The following is a 13,025-nucleotide window of genomic DNA, read 5'->3' as shown; positions in this document are numbered from 1 at the left end:
GTGGAAATGTAGTTGACGTGCCTGGGCGAGCCCGATTATGGCACACGCACATACGTAATTTCTGTGAGTACCAAGTAACTTTTCTACGAGCATATCTCTACAAAAAGGAATCTTCTACACACCTGTTCAGAGTCTCCTGTGATACGTTGAGTTACTTGAGAAAAGCGTGCAAAGTGTGAGGGACCTGCTGTACGAACAGTGTGAAGGATCATGGGAACTACGAGACAGCATCCGATTTCAGCCAATAGTGTCTTACGCGAATTACACATCTTTGTCCCTGCAATCCTACACGTCTTCCGTTTTCGTATCGCCACGCGAACAACGTAATTACTGTCTGCACTGTTGCTACCCTTGGAGACCATGTCGCGTGCAGGAAGCTCAGAATCAAAGTCTTTCTGGCGACGGCCTAAGCCGCCATCTCAGTCTTTCAATACAGCAGGGAACGTTAAGAAGTCTCCTATTTCTATCTGGCCAAGCAGCAACGAGCGGCGTCAACCTGGTTCACCGTTAACACCTCAACCACGCGTTGCACCTACTCGGCGAACTCGTCATGCTAGATCCTGTAGCCCGCAGCCCACGACGTCTGACGACGAAGACGAAGAAGTGCGTCTGTTCCTTGGGGTTCGCCAACGAGACAGACACTCTCCTACTTCCCCTGCAAGTTCTTGTGGTGGATCGCCGAGGCTCACTCCGCATTCGTCTAGTCCATCGTCTCCATTGCTCGGCGGTGTTGGTGGATTCAAAAAGACAGAGAGCGGTGAGCGAAAAAGAGAACTGTCGAGATCACCTGTGACAGTAATCAGCAGTACGGCAGTAGAAACGGTGCCTGTTGCAACTTTAAGGCAGCCATCGCCGGTTTTATGGCAGGGACAGCGCAAGGAACAGCAGTGTTCCAAAGCGCTGGAGGCCTCCTCGCCTTCGTGGGGACGTCACACGGTTCAAAGTCAGAGCGATTGCGCTGCAACTGTAAGAAATACTATTCCAAATGCCACTTCGACTTCCACAAAACACGACAACTGTGTGCGGACAGGAAGAGTTTTTCCAACGAAAACGTTACTCTCTGACAGCAAACACTGGCTACAGCCAGTTGCCAAGGAACTGTCCAACGTAGCCATTGGGGCGAATATCACGGGCGCTACACCTGCTACTGCCCTACAGACAGCAGGTACAATTTTGTGTGTGAACAAGGACCCTTACGAAGGGAGCGGTGCTAAGCCTAAGCAACCAACGCAGGCACAGGGAAACAGCAAAGCGCTCAAGCAGACTGCCAGGTCACCACAAGGGCAATGTTCGCCATCACTCCTACCACTTCCAAGCTGTCCGTACTGCCATTCGGGATTAATGGACGTAGATTGCTCGTTCTGTGGCAGGGTTTCTGGTTTATTGCGGGACATTTCTCGGCACAGATGCGATTCACTTCCAGAAGCTGACGCACAGAAAGACCCCGCGAAATCGCTGCTTCGAAGGTCAGCGTCACAACGCTCTTCGGAATGCCGTTACAATTGGCCGTTGACAAGCGGCGCTCAGTGGGTTCAAGCAACATGTGGACAGTTGTCGTGGAGCCTTAGTAATTCGGTGGGTGCGGTTTTACCATTGCAAACGCCAGCGGCATGGCATTTAGACACTTTGTGCGATAAAATATTAAATTCAGGGCCTAGAATTGTTACTTTCCAGTTACTTTTTTCGGGTTTAGTTCGTACCTAGCGGTTAGGATAAAGTTCAGTTCTGGATGAGAAATATAGAGGTGTTGTGCTGCGGTGAACATGTTTAGAAACAACGTTCCTTGGGCTACATTTTGAGGTGCTACTTGGGTGAACGATGATGTCATGGGATGTTTTATGAATGGAATACTCTGCGTTTAAAGGGGAAGCTGACAGGCGGAAGAAAAACGATCGAGTCGCGAAAACAAATCAAGGTTCTTTTGGTGCGCAGGTGTTGTAAACGGTCTGCACGTCGTATAACGATTTCAAGCGTTAACAGAAGCGCGTTTAGATGTATTTACACAAAAAACATAGAGTAACTTCTGCAGAGTGGCGCATATGTGGCAGGAGGCTTGGCAGCTGTGGTGTGCTTTCTGTGAGGTGGTTCGGACAAACTAACTACATCCGGAGACTCAATGTCGTCGACTGTATAGTAAACAGATAAGAAAGACAATGTATTCAGTTCTGAGGCTGCCGTTCCTCAGGACGCGCATCAGGAGACTAATTACGCGTCGACTGTTCATTATGTTGCCGCCCAGCAGCTCATATATGCTGAACACCACTACTAATGTGTTGCCATATCTGGCTTACATTGCGCCAAATTCGCTATACTTTCTGGTTGTTGTGGCGCCGAAATTTGGCCAATGGCAACTTGGCTGTTTTCTGGCTACCTTGCGGATACTTCTTGGCGCTGCATTGAGACTTCTGTGCATGTACAACGGAACAGTTTTCGTCATTTCAACACATCTAATGCCGAAGTACATACACATATTGCGTTGATGATGGTGATGATGATGATGGTAGGAGAAAAATATGGAGATGTGAGCCCTCAACCTCCCGATAATAAGCCTTCTTTCAGTCGGGATGACGTAATTCGTACAGTTTTAGTTCTCGCGCGCTGGGGCTACTTGTTGAAAACCCCCGGTTTGGATGAAATTAACCCACCGACACTACGTTGTAGTCTCGCTTATGATCATATAGTTCCCTCATGACTTGTCACTATACGATTTATCACAACCCTTATTTTTGGTTAGGCACTGGTCGCTCGGCTGGTTATGTTTCGTTCTCTGGTCAGGTTTCGCGTGGAACGTGAATCGTGTCGACACGACCCTGGTAATTTTGTTTGTTTGTTGTTGTTATACAACGCTGGCTACGCAATAGACAATTTCAGAAAATCCCAGTGCTCCTTGCGCACGCCTTGCATCCTGGGAGATTACTGGAATGAGGAAGAGAGAACTGTCCTTCACATTTCGCTTTCGCTGACCTTGACTCCTCGTGGACAATCGGCCGAAAAAGCAGAAACCTAAACACCTTCTCCTGCTCTGTCACCAGCAAGTTCCCATAGTTCCCATAGGGATTTTCTGAAGTCGTCTAATGGCTACATACACGGGAAATTGGCTACTTTTGGCTTTTTCAGGGCCCGTTGGCGACTTTTCGGTATTTTGCCTGGCCACCCTGGTTGAAGGTCGATGTGCGCGCTACCTGCTGGCTTTTTCAAAACTTTTCCTGGCTGGCATTTGATAAGGAAGGGCAGAATGTGACCTCGAATTAGACGAGCAGTATGTAGGGCTGTATGTTATGTGGTACAGTCCGCACGGCATAATGGGAGTCGATTTAAAGTTTAAAAGGCGATATATTGTTGAAACGCGTCTTCACGGTGCGACCGTGACCAAGCAGCACCTGTTTGGAGCGTACCCAGGGTCGTGGGATATACGGAATCGGCACACCACAGAGCGGGCCAAAAACCACACAGTAGGCTCTATTTTTTCACCCACAAACGCGTTTTGGAGCAGCCAGTTCTGACTGGTTCTGGACTAACCTCTCCATATTTTTCTTTCTTTTCCAATCCAATCCAATCCAGGAGCACGTGCCGTGGCAAGAGAAAGCTGTCAGAAAGACATGTTTAAGTCCTGACACGATTGTATCCAGAAAGGTTAAGCCCGCAGCTGCCCAAGTCACTGCACAATTGAATGCGCATCTACAAACTCACCTGTTATGGTCATATAGTTCCCTCATGACTTGTCACTATACGATTTATCACAACCCTTATTTTTGGTTAGGCACTGGTCGCTCGGCTGGTTATGTTTCGTTCTCTGGTCAGGTTTCGCGTGGAACGTGAATCGTGTCGACACGACCCTGGTAATTTTGTTTGTTTGTTGTTGTTATACAACGCTGGCTACGCAATAGACAATTTCAGAAAATCCCAGTGCTCCTTGCGCACGCCTTGCATCCTGGGAGATTACTGGAATGAGGAAGAGAGAACTGTCCTTCACATTTCGCTTTCGCTGACCTTGACTCCTCGTGGACAATCGGCCGAAAAAGCAGAAACCTAAACACCTTCTCCTGCTCTGTCACCAGCAAGTTCCCATAGTTCCCATAGGGATTTTCTGAAGTCGTCTAATGGCTACATACACGGGAAATTGGCTACTTTTGGCTTTTTCAGGGCCCGTTGGCGACTTTTCGGTATTTTGCCTGGCCACCCTGGTTGAAGGTCGATGTGCGCGCTACCTGCTGGCTTTTTCAAAACTTTTCCTGGCTGGCATTTGATAAGGAAGGGCAGAATGTGACCTCGAATTAGACGAGCAGTATGTAGGGCTGTATGTTATGTGGTACAGTCCGCACGGCATAATGGGAGTCGATTTAAAGTTTAAAAGGCGATATATTGTTGAAACGCGTCTTCACGGTGCGACCGTGACCAAGCAGCACCTGTTTGGAGCGTACCCAGGGTCGTGGGATATACGGAATCGGCACACCACAGAGCGGGCCAAAAACCACACAGTAGGCTCTATTTTTTCACCCACAAACGCGTTTTGGAGCAGCCAGTTCTGACTGGTTCTGGACTAACCTCTCCATATTTTTCTTTCTTTTCCAATCCAATCCAATCCAGGAGCACGTGCCGTGGCAAGAGAAAGCTGTCAGAAAGACATGTTTAAGTCCTGACACGATTGTATCCAGAAAGGTTAAGCCCGCAGCTGCCCAAGTCACTGCACAATTGAATGCGCATCTACAAACTCACCTGTTACACCAAACTTGCTAGTCTCGAACCCAGCAGGGTGAATATTCACTGCCGGGCCACTATTGACAAACCGTTGGTCACTAGTGGCCATGCCGCGCATCGACTTCTGTGGTGCCAGCAGCACAAACCTTAAAGGGGTTGGGACACTTTCATAGATGTGGACACATTACACAATGGACGCATTGTCCTGCCCGCAAGTATGCTGAGGAAAAAAAGAATTATGCTTGTACGTGTCGTACTTAGCGAGACACTGGCCCTCGAACATACTCCCGAGCAAAGCGCAGTCGTCGCAGAGCTCAGAGCTGCGTCCATTCCCATTGGGAGCCGTAAGTTCGTGACTTCTTGTGCGCTCCCTCACTGGCGGCGGTGAGGGGTGTGATGTCAGAGCCGCATGAGTTTCGGTATTCGCGGTGCCCATTTTCTCCGCTTCTATGACCCTCTTCGCTGTGGAACTTTCAATGAAGGTTCACATCGGTGTAAAGAACAGTCTTTCACGCTTATCTTGGATAACCTGGGGTGACCTGTCGCAACCCCTTTAAAGCTTGGATGATGTTTAACTTGCAACATTCTCCCATGAGTCCACCATGACTGTCTTTGCCACATAAGGTTGGGCGAGGAGGGGGGGCACACGTGTAGAGACGCTCTTCACATGCTTATGGACGGCGCAACCTGCTTACGACAGCACGGTAGTGGATCAGTAATGATTTGATCCATTATGTCGTGCTGCTCTCTAACTGTTCACGAGCTCAGTGCCAAGGACTATCGGTCCATTCTGGTGGATCGCATGTACCCAATAATACGAACATTGAATACAGAATTCAGTTACTTGTTTCAGGATGATAACGCACCCGTGCACGCAAAATAGGACTGGTGACAGAATGGTTTGACGAACATAAATCTGTGGTTGAACACCTGCCATGGCCTGCGCGCTTCATTTTCCAAGTTACCTTCGAGTGGTGACCCCTTGAGCGAGTGTTTGAACTGGGGCGTCAGTCTTATCGGGCACCACTTCTTCATGTTTTTCGTCGCATTAGCGCTACCTTTTTTGTGTACACGTTTTATCTAGCGCTCTTGACACCCTATTTCGGATGCTACGAGCGGATTGTTACCCGGGATAGCTGTCGCAATCACACACAAACAAAATGAACCATAGTAAAAGATGGTACTTAGACACCTGCTGAAAAACATATTACAAAAACACGTCGAAGTTCACATACTGAGGTGAACACGGCTCAAGTGGTACTTCATGTCTGTAATTGTTTTACCGAGACTGATACAAAATACTGCGTTGATACTCTGCTTCTGGGTGTGGCCACTGCGAAAATCGCTCAACCAATCACGTGAAACAAAGTGACTGCGCGTTGTAGTGCTTACAGCTATAATGCGACATGTATACGAACTCCATATGGTGGTGATGCGAAGAGGAGTTATGACACTGCTCCCCAGGCGGCGACGTGACTCACAACACTGAAGCGGCTGGGATCGCAGTAAGTTGTCCCGCAATAACAGCCAAGTGTTGTGCGTCTGCGGAGCGTTTTCTCACTGTATGCTCTTCGCAACACGGCCATTTTCGCTGTATCGAATGCGAGATTCGTACTCTTCGCGTTTTCACTATATGCACCGCGATGCTCAATCACTTTGAAATTTGCCAGGATCGAATCGCTTTCATAGCTTTTCATGCAGACATCTGAGTGATCTACCTACATTGAGTAATTAGTCAGCGCGGCATGTCGGCACGGCAAAGTGCACGGTAGACTTTGTGGGACGAAAGAGCACAAAACAGCTGCTTTGAACGATCTGTTTACCGCAGACAGTGCATCCTACAAGCGCGAGAGCGTCTACTTCTTTTCCGGCGCGCGTCAAAAGAAACCCAGGTGGTCGAAATTATCCGCGGCACGTGCGGCATGTCGCCACACAAATAGGCTGACTCACCTCACGTGTAAATCTACTCTCTCTTTTTTTTTTTTTACTTCCTTTCAATCAATCAATCAATATACCCTGAAGAGAATTCCAGCCATGCTGTCTCTGTCTCTTCCTTCACACACTACAAATTAATAAACAAAACACTGTAGAGTGCCGTATATCTTGACGTTATTATGCGTTGTTAACACCAGTTTAAATTATTGCAGGGAGTTCTAGTACATGAAGTAGACGAAGGACAACCGTGCCTTACTTGCAAGGAGAAATGTCCAGGATTCAGTCCTCATCTATGGAGGTAAGCAGTGATATGGCTCGCTTCATGGTAGGTGATGTTATGTATAGGTGGCACTTCCAATGACGACGACTTGTACCCAACAACGCTGAGGTGTTGATATCTCAATTGATTTCCATTCGGGAATACTGATTGATCCGTGGAGCACTACGGGTTACTATAGGGTCTTCAGGTGGTGTAGCTGGTAATTGTACGTAACCCGTGGTAGAACGTAGCACAAACACGGAGGAAGGAGGATATCTTAATTCCTACGGGTGAGTAACACTCTATTTGCTTCAGCAGTATGGCACCACAAACTTTCGCAGTGTGACAAACGCCAGCTTGCCGTGTGGGCTCCACTGCGAATGAATAATTACAGAATCATCAACCGCCTTCATTCAGAACGACACAAAGGAATTCCTACCCTTTTCACCTTACTTCGCACCCTTTTTTGGACGTTCAACTGCGTGGCTGTGTCAACTCACAATAACTCTGTAATAGGGTGCACCCTACCCTACCCTGTAAGGCACCACGGCACCATCTACCGGAAGGCTGGACGTCCGGCGGTCGAACGACACAGAGCAGAAAAGTAACACCTGCCCCATGACTATATGTGTCCTGCGTGGAACTGTACAATTCTTTATGTTGTCGTCTTTCATTTTCTTACGAATATCAAAAGGATCATGCTGCGATGAGCACAGCTGTCCGCGGCTTCATTTAAAACAGTACAAATCCAGAAGTCCACAAGAAAATGTTTACGCGAAAAGAGAATCATTGGCCTGCAGTACGGCAGTGTAATAATTTCGCTGTACTTTTCCGGAAGTGGGAAGTAGCACGTGTATGCGTAAGAGCGGACGTGAGTACATGACATTTACATATACAAAACCAACAAGGTAAAATGAGTAGCCGCTTGGTATTACATGAATGTGACGTGCTGTATAAGCGTCGTTGGGCTAAAGGTTAACTTACTCGCAGCACGTAGCGAACGCATGCAAATGCATTGGATGATGATAGGTGATGGCTCTTCAGCGCTGTTAGGCGGCCAGCTGCGCCGTTTTCGGTTTGAAACTTTCGCTCGGTCACCTGGCCAGTACCCGACATGGAGTCTTCTAAAGCGTGAGAACCTTGTACCGGGTGCATTGTATTGGACCAAGAAGGGCTTAGAAGTTTCGCAATGCTGAGAGAGCGATGGTCAATATGCTGCATACGAGCTCTCACGACAATTGGCCCCTGTTGATTCATTTCATGGCAATGTGATGCACTTCGCTTCGTACACCGCAGGGGGACTGATAATATGGCATATATTATCAGTATGTATTATCAGTACTGTATAAGTGGTTCAATTCGCCGGCTCAATAATTCGCGACTTTGTGAGGAGCCAGAATCTGGCAATAATTTGTGGAACCTTAAATTCGCGCTACCGCGGTGGCCGAATTTGTCGCATTTGTCTTCCGCGCATTTGACGGCTGCGATTAGGGGGTCCTCACTCGGCTTGAGTTATTGCCGAATTGCCCTGGCTCCCGTCATTCTTGTCACTCGATAGTGATTCGGTAACGTTTATAAAGGCCCATCCGCGTGGCAATGTGCTTGAACGCATATACATGCTGGCTGGATGATCCAGGATCACAATGAACTGGAATCACGGGATGCGTGAAGACTCCATTTGCAAAGAACGAGGCAACGCCGTAGTGCAACAAACCGCGTACATGGTTTCCCTCAGCGTCCTGGGCCAAATTTCTCACGTATTTCTTTCTCGTATTTTCCTGTGATTGGTTCGAATATTTCGCGGAACTTTAAATTTGCGAAGAAGCGAGCGCTCGCGAATTTCGCGAAAATTGGTTCCTCGCGAAAATTACTACATATACAGTAATCGTTTTCCCCCGTGCCGAGACTTCGGCTTTTTGAGCATTTAGGAGCACAGATGGAGCGCAGGCAGGAGATATGAGATACCCCCGAATGGCCACAGTAAAATCGACGTTTCAGCATCGTCAAGTAGGGGGCAGTAGCGAGCTGCATGAGAAGGCATTGCGGAGAGAGAGAGAGAGAGAGAGAGAGAGAGAGAGATTTATTTTATTGATCCATCAGTGTGTACAAGTTATTTGGTAGGACCGCTAGGCGAACCTGTATTGCGGTCCCGCAAATCTGATGTAATGCTAAATGTGCATACAAATTAAATATATAGATGAGCAAAACAAAAGTAACAACATTGTAAGTACAGTCCTACATGAAGAAACAGTGTCAGTCACAACAAAAATATGTTAGCTCACATCTTGCTTGAGAGCATATTTCTAAAAATATGAAGGCTAGTCGCTTTTTTAACCTCAGATGCAAGTTCATTCCAATTTTTGCCTGCGAAATATCTAAATGAATGTAAACCATAATTAGAACGTGGACGAGGAAGTTGAATACAATAATCGTTATTCCTTAACGTATATGGGCCTGTGCAATAACTAATAGAGATTAATGAGGATTTAACCATGTTATGAAGAAGTTTATACATCAAGAGAAGACACTTGTACTCGACTAATGAGAAAACATCTTTAACATTAAGAAATTGAAAGGCGAAGGTAATTGAGTCAAATGGTGAAAGACCCATTATAATTCTCAAAGCTTTTTTCTGAAGCAGATACAGCGGCGTAAGATTTGATTTGTATGTAATACCATATGCTTCGATACAATAAGAGATATGACTATGGATAAGAGCGAAATAAACATTTAACGATACACTGATAGGAACTAAATATTTTAGGCGGGACAACGCAAACAACCCTTGTGAGATTTTTTTTCGAACGAAATTTATATGAGGTTGAAATGTTAAACACGGGTCTAGATATAACCCTAAGAATTTTACTGTATCTACTGCTTGTAGCCGAGTGCCACAGTACCAAATGTCAAGATTTTGATGAGCAATCCTCCTCTGCCTGGGGTGAAAGACCATATAACACGACTTTTTTAAATTAACTTTCAGCTTATTTGTCGCCATCCATAGGGAAAGCCTGTTAAGAACTAGGTTTGCCTTTTCAAAAATTTCATTTATTGACATGCCATCAACAAATATGTTTGTGTCGTCCGCATATAATATGGTAGTGGTTGAAAGTACCTCAACGAGATCGTTGACATACACTAGGAACAAGAATGGGCCCAGAATAGAGCCTTGTGGTACGCCACACGTAACATTTTTTGAAGATGAGTAATCATTATCAATTATGACATACTGTTTTCTACCCGTTAAATAATTTCGCAAAAAGTCGAGCGGAGGACCACGAATTCCATAGCACTCAAGCTTCTTTAATAAAATTGTATGATCAATTAGGTCGAATGCTTTTGTTAGATCGATGAAGATACCCAGGGTTAGAATTTTGTTATCAATGTTTTGTTTCAGGTATTCAACTATATCCACCAAAGCAATTTCTGTAGACTTCTTTTTTGTGAAGCCATACTGTGAAATCGAGAGCAAATTTTCTCGCATAAAGAATTCTTGAAGCCTGGTTAGAATGGTTTTCTCAACAATCTTACTAAAAATTGAGAGTAACGATATTGGACGAAAATTGTCAACTAATAACTTGTCACCCTTCTTAAAAACAGGAGTGACCTTTGCAATTTTCAACTGCCCAGGAAACACACCTTCCGCAAACATGTGATTGATCAACTTTGTTAGTGGACTGGAGAGTAGGTGTTTATACCTTTTCACAATAGAAACCGGAATACCATCATCTCCAGCAGATCTTGTATCTTTTAGGTTTTTAATTATGTTTTCTAATTCCATGGCGTTAACTGGAGCAAGGAAGAAAGAATTTGGATTACGACAAGGGAGCATCAATTCTAACCCGTGACCATCATGTTGACAGCTGATAATACTGTTAACAAAGTGCTCGTTAAACATTTCGGCGATATCTCGCTTATCAGTGATAAGGTTCCCAGAGGAATCGCATAAGGAGGATATTTCTTTTTTAGAAGTTCTTCGATTCAGTGCCAAATTAATTGTATCCCATATTTTTTTACTATCTCCAGCCGCCGATGAAATTTGTTTTTGAAAAAACATCATTTTTGCTTGGCGGATTGTTCTTTGAAGAACAGATGTGTAAGATGAATAGCGATTTCTAAGTTCGATATCATCAGGTCTCATTCGTACCTTTTTATATAAATTATTTTTGTGCTTGATACTTTTGAGAAGAGCTTTGGTTACCCACGGTTTTCTAATAGTGCTCCTTTTGCTAGCATGGACAGTCCTCGTCGCAGTTTGTACCGCTGTCCTTATTTTTGATAGAAAACCTTCAAACATGATATCAATTGAATCTTCATCATCAAGGAATTCCCACTGTATATTTTGTAGTTTTGTCTCAAGTAAATCATAATCAATAATACTCTTCTGTCGCATAGTATTTTGCTGACGACAGCTGGATTTGTAGCATATGAAGATAAGCTCATGATCTGTTATGCCCGTTGCTACTACACCAGAAGTGATATTATTTTCATCAGCATTAGTTAGAATATGATCGATAATGGTAGGAGGGTTATCATTTGCATACCTAGTTGGGACCCTCACCAGTTGACTAACACCGTAGCCCATATGCAGTTCCGTATAGGCACTCGTAATTGAGTCTTGTTTCAAGCAATCGATATTAAAATCACCCAGAATTAACACATTCGACTTCCTTGACCATAGTGAGTGCAAAACAACTTCAAATTCTCTTAAAAACATCATGGTGTTGACAGATGGTGATTTGTAGACCACACCAATGATAAGCGGAGAACCTTTGTAAGGAAATGTAACGTCGCCAGGGAAGTCAAGCAACTCAACAAACAGGCTTTCGCACAAGGGCACATCAATGGTTAAATCGGGGCGCCTTTTGAACGATAAACAATCTTTTATATATAGTGAAACACCCCCATGATCTCGCCCTAACCTGTTGCAAAAAGCAGCCGAGTACCCATCAATTTCAAAAAAGTGTGAAATCTGATCATTCAGCCACGTTTCGGGGGGGGATATGTTTATTAAGAAAAAAAGAATGCGTTATCCCGTTTCGGATAACGCAAGTATATTTACATTAGATGACGAGAGCAGCATTTTTACGTCGTCAAAATGTTTATTTAGACTGCGTATATTCAGATGCGCAGCACCAAAACCACAAGATTGAATAACATTACAAAAATGATCAACTGAGAGTAATGACATAGGTCGTTATGCCAGTCAAAGAAAGTCAATACAAAATGAAAATCGGGAGGGGAACGAAGAAGGCTAAAGTGAAGTGAATCGTCCGCCCTACAGCCGTTTGAGATCGCTCTCATGTTCAACACAGATACGTTGGCTTGTCTCATTCTTTTTGGCAAAGACACGACCATTTCTTACCCATATGTACATGTACCCGAGCTCTTTAGATCGCTCCTTTGTTAGTCTCAGGATGTTTTTGTTTTGACGAGTCAGGTTTTCACAGATGAATACATCTTTATACATCGCTTCTCTGGATAGTTTTTTCATTTCAACTCTTGCTTTGAGCCAGGCTTGAACATCATGCCTCTCTTTAAACCGCACTAGGATGGCTGGTGCTTTACTTGTAGATTTTGTTGGGAGCCTGTGATATGCTTCTACAGGAGTCTTTGAGATTGGCGGCACCCTGATTTTTGCTGCAAGGTTATCGAGTATTTCAAGGATATCGGAGTAAACAACAGGGAGGCGTTAGCAGAGCCCAAGAGGGAATGCGCGCTGGATGCTGGGGTATGAATTTTACCGGAACCCACAGCTGTTACCAGAGGCGGGTGATCTCTTCTTAAAAACGCGACGAGCAACGACACGGCATCGTGCCTCCTATGTGGCTCGCGTCCTCGTTGCACCCTGATACCAAGATTTTCTCCAACTGTAAACTTTCCCAAAAACTTTCTCCAACTTTCTCCAACTTTCTCCAAAGTAAGACAACGAGGTATATACGTTATCCATCGAACATTGGCGTTCTCAGACGAAATTAGCCTTCTGTATCGACGAAGCACTGCAATGCCGATTTCGAGTCTCTGCATGCAGAGGAGTAAATCTGCGCGAAGTATTTGATGGAGTATTCCTTGTAACAAATAAGACGTAGAACGGTTCAGTGCGGGGCCTTGCGTGGGTTGGATGGGAAGAACA

At 45.2% G+C, this 13,025-nt stretch overlaps 1 protein-coding gene across 6 annotated transcripts in view; it reads left to right on the top strand.

Moving 5' to 3' along the window:
* The window catches only part of LOC135401127 (four and a half LIM domains protein 2-like), a 137,283-nt gene that overhangs the window by 29,703 nt on the left and 94,555 nt on the right, over positions 1-13,025 (top strand). For 5 of the 6 annotated variants that reach the window (XM_064633327.1, XM_064633326.1, XM_064633324.1 and 2 more), the window contains one exon: positions 6,846-6,931. In XM_064633327.1, the coding sequence (XP_064489397.1) occupies positions 6,846-6,931 (86 nt within the window). Of the gene's footprint in view, positions 1-345; positions 1,576-6,845; positions 6,932-13,025 lie in introns of those variants that run through there. The other variant, XM_064633323.1, reaches the window with a different exon arrangement.

Source organism: Ornithodoros turicata, chromosome 7 (assembly GCF_037126465.1).
Source record: "Ornithodoros turicata isolate Travis chromosome 7, ASM3712646v1, whole genome shotgun sequence".
NCBI classification, from domain to species: Eukaryota; Metazoa; Arthropoda; class Arachnida; order Ixodida; family Argasidae; genus Ornithodoros; species Ornithodoros turicata.
The sequence above is the reverse complement of the archived record's forward strand: the minus strand, read 5'-3'. Positions and strand labels throughout refer to the sequence as shown.